The sequence below is a fragment of the Nuphar pumila genome, chromosome 6 (assembly GCF_984573655.1).
Source record: "Nuphar pumila chromosome 6, dmNupPumi1.hap1.1, whole genome shotgun sequence".
NCBI lineage: Eukaryota > Viridiplantae > Streptophyta > Magnoliopsida > Nymphaeales > Nymphaeaceae > Nuphar > Nuphar pumila.
The window spans coordinates 28,970,792-28,986,960 of NC_143254.1; the positions used below are offsets into that span (position 1 = coordinate 28,970,792).

A 16,169-nucleotide genomic window follows, 5' to 3' on the forward strand; every position below is an offset into this window, starting at 1 on the left:
ATTTCCGTCAAAAGCATATCTACTTTTTTTTATATGTTATTTTACTATAAAGTCATCCTCCGCAACATTGGCATATGAATTATTGCGGGTCCCAAGATATTTCTTCGTACAAATCGGAACACGCGAACCGGAACACGCGAATTTGTGTTCCGGGAAGAACACACAACACCCTCTCGTCGTCAATATTTCATGCATTCCGGCCGATCGCCGAAATATCCATCGAGGGTGACTTCAGTCCTGCCGGAAAATCGAGCCTCACGCATCGAGTGAGCCTGTGACCGCCAAAGGATTCATTGCCAGCGATCCCCAATGCCGACAACGATCTCCTGTGCACATGCACAGAGCCTGCGCAGAAGTTGCGGCCACCCGCGGCAGTGCCTTTGGAGACACCACACCCTCCACGGCAGTTCTTTGCACGTTTCCGGACGTGCTTAAGCCTCATTTTTCGGCAAACACCTCCAAGGCCGAATAACTCCCAGGTAGTTAGTAACTTAGTACCGGGGTGATTCCCTTGTGAGCATCCAAGATTCCAGTAGCTGCGTATCGGAGTGCACAACCGATCAGTGTGCACAACAATAGGCGCACAACAGCCGTCGTGCGCAGCAGGCGCACAGCAACCATCTTGTGCAGTAGACACTCATAGCAGAGCGCACATTACCGCGTGCGGTTCATCGCACGCGCAGGCACAACTTGCAGCAGCAGCAATGCACGCAATCCCGCGCACGCATAACACGTGCGTGTGCAGCGCAGCGCACAGGCGGAGGACTGTGAACCACCCTTGGCGCACGCGCAGGCTCGAGTTTGGGCTAACTTTGGAGGGTTGTATCTCCCATCATCCCGTGAAGTTTCGGGGCGTTCTTTGATAAGTTGGAAAGCTTGAGACGTCATCAACTGGTCCAATTTGCGTCTATGAAATGTTTATAGACCCTGGGCTGTGCCTCAGTGAAGTTAACCGTGTATTCTTGTGTTTGTGTTTTAGTCGATTGTTGTACTCCAAGATTTTGTTCTACTTGTATTTTGAGCATGAGTACATCCAACTCAAGTCTTGGGAAGATTGGCCACCTCGAGGTGTCCAAGTTCCTAGCGGAGCAATTCCGCATAATAGCCGCACAGCTCAGGATCCAAAAATGAGCGTTTCTAATGGGTTCCCACCACGGGCCAGCTTGTGACCAGCTCGTTAGCTAAATGAGCCGAGCACAAACGAGCTTTGGATGAGCCGAACCACGAGCGTCTCCCCTAGAAACGAGCTTAGTACTCTTACTTTAGTTTTCCGTATCCGGAAATAAAATCTCGGATACGGATCGGAGGTTAGATTAAGTCCGATGTGTGTGTGTGTGTGTGTGAGAGAGAGAGAGAGAGAGAGAGAGAGAGAGAGAGAGAGAGAGGAATTCTGGGTCTTCTATTCGGGGTTGTGAGGGAGATTTGTGGGAGAGATGGAGGAGCGAGTCGAGGGGAAAGAGGAGTTCCTGAGGGAATTCGGGAAGGATTACGGGTACCCCGACGGCGCTCGCGGGATCGACGACATCCGAGCCTCGGAATTCAAGCGATTGAACGGTGCGTAATCTTTCTCCTCTTTCGTTTTTGTTTTGGTATCTACCGGGAAAAGTATAGAAATTAATAATTTTTAGGTGAATTAGCAAATTCGATTATTACGTCCTCATTATTTTCTTCCTTTTTTTGGGGTGTCTCGAGAATTCGGCTCCTTTTCCTGATCGATTAGTAAAGGCACTCCCTTCTTTCTTTTCGAACAAATGCTGAAATTTAAAGACTTCTCACATGCGCCTGTGAATACTTGGAAAGAGGCAGTTAAACGTGACACGAAATATTGTAAAGTGACCGAAGTTTTAGCTCTAGATAGACAAGAATGGGGAAATAGGACTAGTAAAGCCGACCACATGTAGTTGGGATAAGGCTTGATGATGATGACTTTGCTTTATTTTTTCAGAAAATTGTTGCATGACTAATTCTTGATATGTGAGACTTATCTGCTGATTGGTTTTGGTCATTTTGAATTCGTCGTCGGTTTTTGCTAAGTGCGGTTTATGGAACACTGAGAATAATTTTTGTTTGGTTTCAAATTTCCATGAAGCGCAGGACTTGTGTATTTAGACCATGCCGGTGCAACGTTGTACTCAGAGTCGCAAATGGAAGCTATTTTTAGGGACTTGGCTACTAACGTTTACGGGAATCCACGTATGCTGCTTCCTCTTTTCTTCTCTTAGATTTATGTGATCTAAAACTTATCAAGTTGAAATATGATGCTTTAAACTCGACGTTATTTTTTTTAATAAAATAACTTACTGTGTGATAAATGCTTAATAAGTATTCTGAAATCTGGAATGCAGATAGTCAAAGTGATGCTAGCATGGCATCGTTGAACTTAATGGAAACAGCGCGTCAACAGGTAGACATGATGCCCTTTTCCCATTCAGTGGGTATTGTTTAGCAACAATGCAGACATCTTATCTGTTCCCGTCTGTTTGGCTTAATGAATGCTAAATGCCACTGTCTCCTAAAGATTGTTTATACATTATTTGACAGTTCAATTAGTTGGCTTTGATCAGTTAACTAGATGTGAATGCTTTAATGTGTTTGAATTTTATGGATAAGGAAACCATGATTTTGTGTGCCTTTTCATGATGGTATAACGCTGAATTTGTCACAGTGGAATTTAGTTTTCAGTTACTTGTTTGATGAGTTTGGAATTTTGGTTTGACTCAGGTACTTGAATATGTTAATGCTCCAGCAAAGGGCTACAGATGTATATTCACTTCTGGGGCTACCGCAGCACTAAAATTGGTTGGGGAGGCTTTTCCATGGTGTCAAGATAGCTGTTTCATGTACACCATAGAGAACCATAACAGTGTTTTGGGGATTAGAGAGTATCCAATTTGTGCATGTTAGTATTTTCTCTAAGTGGCGTATAATATTTTTAAGTGATGCATGTTTGATTGTCTTTTTTTTTAATGTGTGAATTAAATTTTGGACTTATTTTTCCAGATACTACTGATTTTGCATGCTATTTTTTATATTCTCGAAAAACTTCATCATATTTAGATAACATGCACACTTTTCTACCAGAGTTTGGGGTTGTTAATGTTTCATAAAATTTTCATTACACGTTTTGTATTAGTTTGTTCAAATGCCTGAAAGACTAATGAGACTTCGGATGTCTTATTACATCTCACTTGTGCATCTTTCTAATCTCGTGTTAGACGGATTAAACAGTAACAGAGTATACATGAATTCTGTTTATATATTTCAAGAGCAGATTTGGGACAGTGTCCAAGAATTTTATGCACTCGGTGCTCTTGTGAAATAAAAGCTGCATGATCTTCTTGTAGTTGTGCTCTTATTCAGTAAGGGCTTGTGAAATTCCTCTTTACTTGCATTACCCTCTAAATGTAACAAAATCAGTGGCACATTTAAGCTGAATGTGAAAATTTATATTAACAAATCTTCTACCTTTCATTTACCTCGTTTGGTCCCATTTTTTCTCATCTTCTTCATGCTGACATGCCTTGGAATAGCTGACACTGTCATGAATAATCCATGTGTAGAACCCCTATAGAAATTTGGTGAAACCTGCGTTTATGTTCTGCTTTTCTTCTAGAAATTTCATTGCTCGAAACTTGCACTGCAACATAGTGTCAGCATTACCCTACTAAATTCCTCGTTCAACCCATTTATTACTAAAGAAACCACTAGCTTATTTATGAATTTACACATCTTACAGCAATATGCTATACTGGAACATCTTACACTTCAGTACTATGTGGTCCTCTCCTGTGAGCATAGCCACCATTACATGGTATTGAGTGCAGTTTCTCATATTCTTCTTTTGATAACTATTTTTAACAATGTAATTTTAGGGCTATCCTCAGTAATTTGTGATAAACTGCGCTGCGATTGTCAAGTTTCGTTGTTGAGGAAGTCTAGAAAGGTATGAGAAGGGATGGAGAAGATAACTCGTGCTTTCTGGGAATAGGCAGCCTCTTTTTTTCTATTTGCTGCCGTAAACCTTGATTATATTAAATAGGGTTACAACATTTTTACAAGGACAAAAATGGCCTGTATAGGAAAAGCAAATTACAACATTATAAAACACGATATGGATATGGATCCAATAAGGGATCCATGTCCATTCATATTCTAATATCCTCCCTCAAGTTGTGCATGGGAGTAAACCATGTGCAACTTGTTCTTCAGATACCAGAAATGGTTCCTTGTGAGACCTTTTGTGAACGCATCAACGACTTGGTCTTCTGAAGACACATAAATTGGTTCAATTTCTTTGTCTGCTATCTTTTATCTGATGAAATGCTGGTCAATCTCAATATGCTTGGTCCGACTGTGATGAATAGGGTTGATTGCAATTTGTATGACACTTCTATTATCACACATAAGATTCGAACTTGAGACATTCTCTCCCATTTTTGTAAGTAAATACCTAATCCAGGTCACTTCAGTTGTGGCAGCTGCCATAGATGTATACTCAGCCTCTGTGCTAGATATTGCCACAACTTTCTGTTTTCTGCTACTCCATGAGACAAGATTTTTTCCAATAAAAACACAGTATCCTGAAACAAATCTTCTTTCATCTGGGTCCCCTGCCCAGTCTGCATCTGTGTAGGCCAATATATCATGTTTTGGTGTCCCACATGAAGACTGAACATATGTGAGTCCATCACCCACCGTGCCTTTTAGATAGCGAAGAATACCTTTGTCGGCATCCATGCGACCAGTTTTCGGTTCATGCATGAACTGAGATACTTGATTTACAGAATATACGATGTTTGGTCTGGTAAAAGTGAGGTACTGTAATATGCCCACTATATTGCGATACTTGCTTGCATCAGGATACAACTCACCATCACAAATGCTGAGCTTTTGATTGACAACACTAGGTGTAGGCAGAGGTTTGCAATTTGTCATTCCTGCTTTGGCCAGAAGATCAAGAGTGTATTTGTGTTGAGTCAATGACATTTTTCTATCCTGTCTGTCCACCTCTACACCAAGAAAATATCTCAGTTCCCCAAGATCTTTCATCTTGAACCGCATACTTAGTAGCACTTTAATTCACTGAATGTGGTCAGGGGCATTACTAGTGATCATGATATCATCAACATATATAAGTAAGAAAACCACAGTAGTATCATCCTTGTATATGAATAGAGAATGATCTAGTCGGGAACGGATGAAACCGTGGTTTTGAATTTCTAAGGAGAAGCTTTCAAACCATGATATGGAGGCTTGCTTTAAGCCATACAATGCTCTGGTTAATTTGCATACATATTCCTTTGGGTCTCCCTCTGCATAACCTTGAGGTTGCTCCATGTAAACCTCTTCTTTTAAATCCCTATGCAGAAATACATTTTTAACATCAAGCTGACTAAGAGTCCACTCATGTTCAATTGCCAAGCCAAGAATAATACGAATAGTTCCCATTTTCACCATTGGGCTGAATTTCTCATCGTAATCTTGACCGTATTCTTGAGTAAAACCTTTGGCAACAATACGTGCTTTGTATCGTTCAATGCTACCATCCGGCTTATATTTAATCTTATAAACCCATTTTGAGCCAACAACATTTTATCTGGGGGACGACCAACTATCTCCCACTTTTGACATTCATGAAGCGCCTCGATTTCCTCATTCATCGTTTCAATCCATTTGTTAAAATGAATAGCTTGACGAAAACCAAGTGGTTGTTCATGTTTTTCAATCTTGGATAGAAAAACCTAAAAATCCATTAAAAAATTATCATAACTCGCCTACTTTTCAATAGGATGCCTTACCCTGCCAGATCTTCTTGGTGCCTCTCCGTTATTGGACAATGCCACGTGTTCTCCAACAGACATATTTGTTTGCTCTTTGAGTCTCCTGGTATAGACATTTCCTTTGTATCTCAGACATTCTATTTTTGATGCCTCATCTGAAGTCGTCTCATCACATATGCGTTCAGAAGCCAGATTAGTATGTTCTGCAGCATGTGAAATAAGTTCAGCACTGAGCCATGGATCATACCAATTATCAGTAGTGTCAATATGTTCATGATTGTGATCCGCTTTATTCCCCAGAAAACTATTTTCATAAAAAACATTTCTGGAAATTCTGATTCTTTTACTTGCAGGATCATAGCACCTGTAACCCTTGTGTTCATCTGCATAACCTACAAATTGGCATATAGAGGCTTTGTCCTGAAATTTAGTTCTCATGGATCTATCAATATGTACATAACATGTGCATCCAAAAACTCGTAATTCATCATAATCAGGATGTACACCATAGAGAACATGATAGGGAGATTGATTTTCACGAATAGGCATATGAAGGCGATTTATCACATGAGTGACAGTATGAAAAGCTTTTGTCCAAAGACTGGCACGTTAGAACCATGCATCATGCTCATTGCACTTTCTACAATGTGTCTGTGTTTGCGTTCAGCAATTCCATTTTGCTGTGAAGTGTACGGTCAAGAAAATCTACGATGTATCCCATTATCGTGGAGAAAATCTAAAAATTCTTTGGAGGAATACTCACCACCTCCATCACATTGGAGAATTTGAATATTTTAGGAGAATTGAATTTTAACGTAAGCATTAAAATGACGAAAAATAAGACAAACCTCTGATTTGTGTTTCATAAAGAATATCCAAGTAAAGCGAGAAAAACTGTCAATAAAGGATACATAATATTTACTTGCAGAAGAGGAAGGATTGGGGGTTGGGCCCTATTATCTCAAAAGGCATGGAGGCTCTTTTATTTATTTGATGAAAATGAAGTACATGACTTTTGCAGACTTGACAACTGGAACACATTTTATTCTTCAACGAGAGTGAAACAGACTCTAGAAGAAAACCATTGGACACTAGTTTTTCAATAAAGACTTCCGGCTTATTACATTGGGATATACTCAAAACACTTCTAGAGGCGTGATCGGACTTGGGGGGCTTCAGAACAATAGATGCTGGATCTTCATTGAAGATATACATGTTTCCACGTCGCTCCCCTTTAGCGAACATCTTCTTCGTTTGAAGATCCTTGACAAAGACAGAAGTATGAGTGAATTCAACAGATGAATTGGTAGAATCAACAAGCTTAGAAACAGAGACAATGTTTTTCTTTATATTTGGTGCATGGACAACATTAGATAAAGGAATGGATGAAGATTCAGACAAAGGGATGGGGATGTTGCCTATGTTTGAAATAGGGTGGTGAGTCCCATCTCCAGTTACAATATTAGATTTACCAAAATAGGGGATTAAAGTAGAGAACTTACCTGCATTGCCAGTGACACCCAGAGTCAACATACCATATTCCATCATCCTTCTGTTTCAGGTTCAGGTTAGCCATAGCAGACAAGAGAAGATCCTTAGCATCATCACTAACCCGAAAGGTACCCGCAGATCCTGATGTAACAACATTTCTATTGTTTTGTATTCTATTGCGGTTTTGAGGCTTTTCGTGATTGAACCAAGAGTTGGCTTTGATGTGGCCACGTTTGTTGCACTGATAGCAAATGGGAACACTCTTGCTGTTCTGACTTCTGCAAATGAATTAGGTGATCCATTGAGAGTGGGGAGCAATCCTCGTCCTCCTTGCCCACCCCTCCCTCTTGTCCTCCACCAAAATAATTGTCTGCTCGTCCGTGCCCCAAACCAAAGCCTGTAGCAAGGACTTCATGAGAATCAGATTGTCCACTTGCTTCACCTATTAAACCCTTTAACATGGTGATGCAGCGGCTTCGAAGGGGAAATGAATAGATGCCCACCGGAAGATCGGTGTGGCTTTTGTTTTTTTATTTTCAATAATATCTCAATAACAAATGGGAGAACAACGAACAGTAAAAATGAAAAGACAATAACTGAAAAGGGGAAAAGAAAGGAGTAAGCAATAACAAAAGAATAAAGCTGCTGTATTCTGAATCTTCTCTGCCCACGAAACCGTAGGAGAGGGCCTTTTAAAAACTATTGTTGGACTCGGGTCGCGGGTCCAGTTCTGGACCCGAATCGCGATCCGGGTCAGCTCCCATCGTCTGCTGGCTCTGTGATGTCCGAACTGCACCACGCCTGGAGTAGGTGCGCATGGGTACTTCCCTGCGTCGCGGCTCCGTACCTGCAATGGGGTTGGACACGTGGGTTTGGTCATCTGCCCTTTGTGGTGGATCGGGTGGCCCGATGGATCCAATTGGGTCCTGCCCTGCATCATTCTCCCCTGTTTGGGAAGAAGTCGGCTCTGACGACTTGTTGTCTCCACAGTAAGCATATAGATCAGTCACGTTGAAAATAGGGGAAATATGCCAATCATCGGGCATCTGAAGGAGGTAGGCATTCACACCTAGTCGTCGAAGGATCTTAAAAGGACCATACTTCTTAGGACTCAATTTGCTATAGGTGCCTACTGGAAAGCGCTCGGGACACAAGTAGACCCAGACGAGTTGACCGACTTGAAACTGGACATTACGACGACTTTGATCTACGAAAGCTTTGTAGGCCTCGTAGCTTTCAACAAGTTTGGCGCGGACCTGTCTGTGGATGTCATGCATATATTCGACGACATCAAATGCGTCTGGAGTTGGAGCTGGGAGATTGGACACAGGGGCTAGGTCAACGACATGGGTGGGCGACCGACCATGCACCACTTGGAACAGGGACTTACCTGTAGAACGGTTAATGGAATTGTTATATGCGAACTCGGCTTGAGGCAACACGAGATCCCAAGTTTTGACATTCTCCCCCACTAGACTCCGTAACAGGTTTCCTAAGGTGCGATTGACAACTTCGGTTTGGCCATCTGTTTGGGGGTGATATGCACTGCTGAACTGAAGCTTGGTCTTCAATAAAGGCCACAACGATTTCCAAAAATGGCTCATAAAACGCGTGTCACGATCAGAGGTGATGGTGCGGGGTAAGCCATGGAAACGGGCGGCGTCCTTGAAGTAATAGGAAGCTACTAATGAGGTGTCAGTGGTTCGCTTACACGGAACGAAAATAGCTATTTTGGAGAACCGATCAACAACAACAAGAATTGAATCAAAACGACGTGGAGTTCTGGGAAGACCTACGATAAAGTCCATGGATACGTGCTCCCACGACCGTTCAGGAATGGGTAACGGGGTATACAGACCACTATTCTGACGATGACCCTTGGACACTTGACACCCTTGAATGAACTTGACAACATCTTTGCGCATTTTGGGCCAAAAGTATCGTTCATCTAACAGAGCGAACGTCTTATCATGCCCGAAATGCCCTGCTAACCCTCCTTCATGTAATTCAGAAATCAACTGAAGCCTAAGGGAGAAATCAAGTACACATAATTTGTTCCCACGGAAGAGGTAACCATTATGAATACTAAAACGGGGGTCGATAGTGCGATATGAAGAGATACACCCCTCCCAGACTTGGTGAAAATCAGGGTCCGTGGGGTATAATTCCTTGCACTGTTCGAAACCAATGACCTGCACTGACATAGTCATCAGAAGGCTGTTCTTCCTACTAAGAGCGTCAGCCACCTTGTTCAGGGTAACAGATTGATGGCGAATCGAAAATGTGTACTCTTGCAAGAAACTGACCCACTTGGCATGATGAGCACTCAACTTCTTTTGACTATTCAGATACTTCAATGCCTCATGGTCCGTGTACAAGGCAAATTCCGTATAAATGAGATAATGTCTCCAATAACGAAGGGCTTGTACCACGTCATAAAACTCAACATCGTAAGTGGAGTACTGACACCTGGCCTGAGTCAGCTTCTCACTAAAGAAGGCCACAGGTCTACGATTTTGATTCAAGACTGCGCCAATTCCCACTTTGGAGGCATCACACTCAACCTCAAAGACTGCACTAAAATCAGGGAGGGCTAAGACAAGAGCACTGGTCATTTTCTCTTTGATGATCGTAAAGGCTTTTCCAGCGGCGGGCGTCCAATGAAAGCTAGTACCCTTTAGGCACTCCGTGATGGGGGCCATGAGGGTGCTAAACTTTCTCACGAAACGTCGGTAAAAAGTGTCTAACTCGTGGAAACTACGGATATCTCCTATAGTCTTTGGGGTAGGCCAATCGACAATCGCGCGGACTTTTGCGGGGTCGGCCTTGACTCCATCGGATGACACAATAAAACCTAAGAACACGACAGTGGACGTCATAAACTCACACTTTTTCGCATTGACATACAATTTTTCCTTCCTCAAAATTTCTAAGACTTGACGCAGATGACTCAAATGATCGGACAACGACAAACTATAAATCAAAATATCATCAAAGTAGACAACAACAAACTTCCCAATACACCGACGCAAGACTTGGTTCATCATGTTCATGAAGGTACTTGGGGCATTAGATAACCCAAACGACATGACTAACCACTCATACAACCCATCACGTGTCTTGAATGCCGTTTTCCACTCATCCCCCTCTCGTATATGAATCTGGTGATACCCGCTTTTTAAATCTATTTTAGAGAAAATGGAGGCACCAGATAACATATCAAACATATCGTCTAAACGGGGAATGGGAAAACGGTATTTGACCATGATGCGATTGATCGCGCGACTATCAACACACATGCACATGGACCCATCTTTCTTAGGAGTGAGTAAGGCGGATACTGCACAAGGGCTCACACTCTCGCAAATGAAACCCTTTTGCAGTAATTCCTGAACCCGTCTCAATAACTCGGTACGCTCGGAGGGGTTCATACGATATGCAGGAAGGTTGGGTAGACTCGACCCCGGCACAAAGTCAATGGCATGCTGGACTACCCTTGTCGAAGGTAATCCATCAGGTAGGTCATCCGGCATAATGTCGCGGAACTCCTCTATAAGAGGGGCGACGTCCGCGGGAATGGACACTGAAGAACTCATCAAGGGCTTTGCCACCAGGGCATAACAATAACCATCTTCCTGACAATGGTTCAAGAAAAGCCGGTACGAGAGGCCTGCTAGCCTGGGGACTCGCTCAGGTTTGTCCACGGTGGGAAACCTGGTTTCCTTGATAGGGAGAAGGACTGTCTTATGGCCATTAAAGATAAAAGAGTATGTGTTCTTGCGACTATCGTGAGTTGTCTGACAATCAAACTGCCAGGGACGTCCCAAAAGGATGTGACACACGTGTAATGAAATATGCGGAAAAGCAAAGAGTGCACTAAGCACTTACAACATTTACTAATGAACAAACAAAGAGGGGCTAATACCCAACCCACAAGAGACAACACAACATAAAAATATAAATGCCTCTTATTGAAAGAGAGAGAGCTCTCAAGAAGTGAGAAATACAAGAGGGGAGCACCCCTATTTATACACAAGAGAAGGAGAGGGAGAGGGCCAAGAGGCCTTAAAAGGAGAGCCACCTAGGGGGCTCCCCATGTAGTCGTTGGGAGCCCCCAACGGTCACTAATGTGACCGTTGGAGGCCCCATCGACTACATGGTGGGGCCCCTTTTGAGTGAGCAAAAAACAAAAAACAAAAAATACATTTTACAAAAAATAAAGAGAAAAATAAACTAAGAAAAACAAGTACCCCTATCGGGTACTTGTGAAATGACAGAAATACCCCTATCGGGTATTATATATATATATATAAATATATATATATATATATATGAATTACATATATTTTAACACCCTCCCTCAAGCTTTACGGGGATATAACCGAAAGCTTGTTAAGGAGAAACAAAAACCGAGGAGCCGCAAGAGCCTTAGTGAAGAAGTCCGCCAACTGGTACTCTGATGTGACGTAAGGTAGTGCTATAGTTCCTCTTAGGAATTCATAACAAACGTAATGGCAGTCCATCTCAATATGTTTAGTACGCTCATGGAAGGTGTGATTGCTTGCAATATAGATTGCGCTTTTGTTGTCACAACACATCTTCGAAGGAGTAGAGATGACAATGCCCATATCACTGAGGAGGCTTCTTAGCCACACAAGTTCCATGGTTGTAGTGGCCATAGCACGATATTCTGCTTCCGTCGAGGACAATGATACTTTGTGTTGCTTCTTGCATCTCCACGAAATCATAGAGTCACCTAAGAAAACACAAAAACCGGTAGTTGAGACACGGTCATTGGGATTTCCTCCCCAATCTGCATCAGTATAAGCAATTAAATCAAGTGACGAGGCAGAAGAAAGAAAAACTCCCTTAGTTATGGTATTTTTGATATATCTGACAATCCTTAAGACTGCACTCATGTGCACGGTTGTAGGTGCATGTTGAAACTGACTGACAGAGTGGACAGCATGAGCAATGTCTGGCCGAGTGATGGATAGGTAGGTTAGAGACCCAACAAGTTGCCGGTAGGGAGTAGGATCCTCGAGAGGTGTTCCATCTTCCAACCTTAATTTTGCATTGATGACTTCTGGGGTTTCTGTCTTCTTGTCATCGGAGATACCCGATTTGAAACAGATGTCAGCAGCAAGTTTCATCTGAGAGAGAATGTACCCTCGAGGAGAGTACGCCACTTCAATTCCTAAAAAATATCTTAAGAAACCAAGGTCAGACATATCAAAATTTTCTTTCAAAACCTTTTTAATATCATTAATGCCTTGCTTATCACTTCCTGTGATGATCATATCATCAACATAAAGTAGTAAAATAACTACAGAAGACCCTGCACTTTTCACAAACAAAGCAGTGTCAGTATAACATGAACGAAAATTTAAACTTGTCATTACATTACTAAATCTATCATGCCAAGCCTTTGGAGCTTGTTTTAAACCATATAATGCCTTTTTAAGTTTAAGAATTTTATTTTTACCAATACATACTCCTGGTGGGGGATCCATGTAAACTTCTTCATTTAATTCGCCATTTAGGAATGCATTCTTAACATCAAGTTGATAGATAGGCCATTTCTTTACAGACGCAATAGCAATAAGAGTCCTAACACTAGTCATTCTAGCAACAGGTGCGAAGGTTTCTTCATAATCTATACCATATTCCTGAGCATATCCTTTAGCTACTAATCGTGCTTTATAGCGTTCTAATGAACCATCACTCTTGGTTTTAATTTTGAAGACCCATCTACATCCTATTGATTTCTTTCCAGTGGGTAACGAAGTTATTTCCCAAGTTTTTGCTTTTTCAAGGGCACTAAGCTCTAAGTTCATGGCTTCAACCCATTGAGGAATATTTTTGGCCTCATTATAGTGTGAAGGTTCATGAAATGAATGTAATGCAATTAGACATGCTCTATATCTAGGAGTTAGGGACTCATAGGAAACAAACCTATTTGGAGGATTGGAGATCCGACTGGATCTCCTTAAAGATGTTTCTTCAATGTCGGATCCTTGAGAGTATTTTTCTAAGGCACTTATCTGAGTTTGTTGACCACGCCTAACATATGTTTGGATTGGTCTATTATTCTCATCTACAACATTATCAAGAGGGATTTCCTCTAGGTCATTCAAAGACTCATTAGAGATTTCCTCTTCTTGAGGAGTCTCATCTTCTTGAGATAGAAGATCAAATAAAAAAGTATATTCACTTTCATCAATATCTTTAGTTTTCACAAAACCATTTTCATTTTCCAAAAATGTTACATCTTTGGATACATAGAGTTTGTTATTTTTCAAATCAAAACATCTAAAACCCTTTTGATTTTCTCCATAACCCAAGAAAACGCATTCAATAGCTTTAGGAGATAATTTGTCCCGTTTATGAGTAAGGACAAAACATTTACATCCAAAAACTCTTAATCTATTGAAGTCAGGTGTTCTTTCAAATAGTTTTTCGTATGGAGATGTATTTTGTAAGGATGAAGATATCATTCTATTTATTAAATAAGTTGAGGTTAAGGCCGCTTCGGCCCAAAAATTCTTTGGAATTTCTTTGGAAATAAGGAGTGTCCTAGTGGTTTCCATGATATGTCTATGCTTTCTTTCGGCCAAGCCGTTTTGTTGAGGAGTCCTAGGACACGATCTTTGATGACAAATCCCATTTATTTCTAAATAGTTTTGAAATTCATTTGATAAATATTCTCCACCCGAATCGGATCTAAGAGTAGAGATATTACTTGAAAATTGATTTTTAACTATCATATGAAATTTTTTAAAAAACTCAAAGACTTCGGATTTTAAATTGAGAAAGTAGATCCATACATACCTAGTATAGTCATCGATGAAAGTGACATAATAGGAGTACCCTCCTTTAGACAGGACAGGGGAAGGACCCCAAACGTCCGAATGGACTAACTCAAAAGGTCTTTTGGAAACAAAAGTCCGGTTTGGAAAAGGAGTAGATTTCATTTTGCCAAAAATACAATTCTTGCACACAAAATGTTTCTCATTACAAAATTTCTTTCCAAATGGAAAGGAGTACATTTTTGAGAAACTTGGATGTCCAAGTCTTTGATGCCAAATATCAATATTTTTATCTTGGACATGGTTACAAAAAGAGTTAATGGGGAGTTTCAAGTTGCTCATGTAATAGAGATCTCCCCTTCTATGGCCTTGCCCAATCAGCTTCCCGGACCGGAGATCCTGTATAGAGCAATCCTTAGTTGAGAAGGAGATTTTACATCCATGATCGAATATTTGAGCAACAGAGAGGAGATTTAAATTAAGTTGAGGTACAACTCTCACGTTTGGCACAAAGAAGTCTTTTGAAAAGTTTAAGGTTCCAAGACTTTTAACTTGTAAAGATGTACCATCGGCAGTTGAAACATAGGAGTTTTTAAAGTTATTACATAAATCAGAAAGCTTATTTTCAAGGGGGGTCATATGAAAGGAAGCTCCAGAGTCAAGGATCCAAGACGACATACCTGGAGGAGAGGAGGAAGCTACGGAGGCACCCGAAGTTGATGGAATCTTGAGTAGAGTTTGTAGTGCCTCCGATAGTTGAGCAAGAGAAAAAGAGTCCGTTCCTTTGATTGCTTCCTCTTTCTTTTGAGTAGCTTCTTCAACGGAAGCAACTTTATTTTTTGGTGCTTCATTCAACTTAGGGCAATTAGGTCTTATATGACCCGGTTCTTGACAATGATGGCAAATGACTTTTCTGTAGTTGCCATTATAGTTATTTTGTCTTCCAAAATGTGGAGGTTTGTAGGTTTTCATATGGTTGCCGGGTTTGGATACGGCCAAGACATCATTTCCTCCTTTAATCATGCCAAGACGGGTTTCTTCTTGGCATATTTCGGCTATGGCATCTTCCAAGGGAAGAGGCTTTGATCTATGTAGGAGGGAGGATCTCACTTGTTCATATTCGGGCCTAAGCCCATGTAAAAATTGAAAAAAGTGTTCTTTTTCCATTTGTTCTCTCCTTAATTCCACATCTATACTAGAAACCCATTTTGGTTCTAGTAAGGATAGCTCATCCCATAGAGGGCCAAGAGTGCTAAAGTAATCCCTAACACTCATTTCTCCTTGCTTGATAGTCCAGATTTTTTCTTGAAGAAAGAATTGACGAGCAAGGTCTTTTTGTGTAAACATACCTTTCATGAAGAACCATGCTTCATTTGCCATCCTAAATTTGGCAATGTTGGCGCAAATCTTGAGCTCCACATTATTCATGAACCAAGCAAGAATCTTGGCATGCTTACTCTCCCAATCTTCTATTTTAGATTGGTGATCTTCAATGGCCTTTATGCGGGCATCTCCTTCAAGAGCTTTTTCTTGATCGCCTTCCATCTTAGTTAGTTGGAGTTGTGGTTCCGGAATGGTGCCCATAACGTATCCCCAAAGCTTTTTCCCTTTGAGGTTGTTTTCCATGGCGGCGGCCCACATCATGTAGTTGGAACCATTGAGCTTGAAGGAGAGATCAATCTTTTGTTCTCCTTCCATAACAACCACTTACAAGAGAATATCAAGGAGAGAGAAACAAAGAAAACAAATATAGCTACACCACTAGCTATATTAAAAAGAAGAGCATACCCAAGGCTCTGATACCATGTAATGAAATATGCGGAAAAGCAAAGAGTGCACTAAGCACTTACAACATTTACTAATGAACAAACAAAGAGGGGCTAATACCCAACCCACAAGAGACAACACAACATAAAAATATAAATGCCTCTTATTGAAAGAGAGAGAGCTCTCAAGAAGTGAGAAATACAAGAGGGGAGCACCCCTATTTATACACAAGAGAAGGAGAGGGAGAGGACCAAGAGGCCTTAAAAGGAGAGCCACCTAAGGGGCTCCCCATGTAGTCGTTGGGAGCCCCCAACGGTCACTA

The 16,169-nt window shown here is 41.3% G+C and overlaps 1 protein-coding gene across 2 annotated transcripts in view; it reads left to right on the plus strand.

Moving 5' to 3' along the window:
• The first annotated feature begins 1,320 nt into the window (after positions 1-1,320).
• The window catches only part of ABA3 (molybdenum cofactor sulfurase (LOS5) (ABA3)), a 153,079-nt gene continuing 138,230 nt past the window's right edge, over positions 1,321-16,169 (plus strand). The window contains exons 1-4 of one of the 2 annotated variants that reach the window (XM_090011444.1): positions 1,321-1,554; positions 2,095-2,193; positions 2,346-2,404; positions 2,722-2,882. In XM_090011444.1, coding sequence (XP_089867570.1) covers positions 1,434-1,554; positions 2,095-2,193; positions 2,346-2,404; positions 2,722-2,882 — 440 coding nt within the window. In that variant the 5' untranslated portion in view covers positions 1,321-1,433. The remainder of the gene's footprint in view (positions 1,555-2,094; positions 2,194-2,345; positions 2,405-2,721; positions 2,883-16,169) is intronic. The other variant, XM_090011445.1, reaches the window with a different exon arrangement.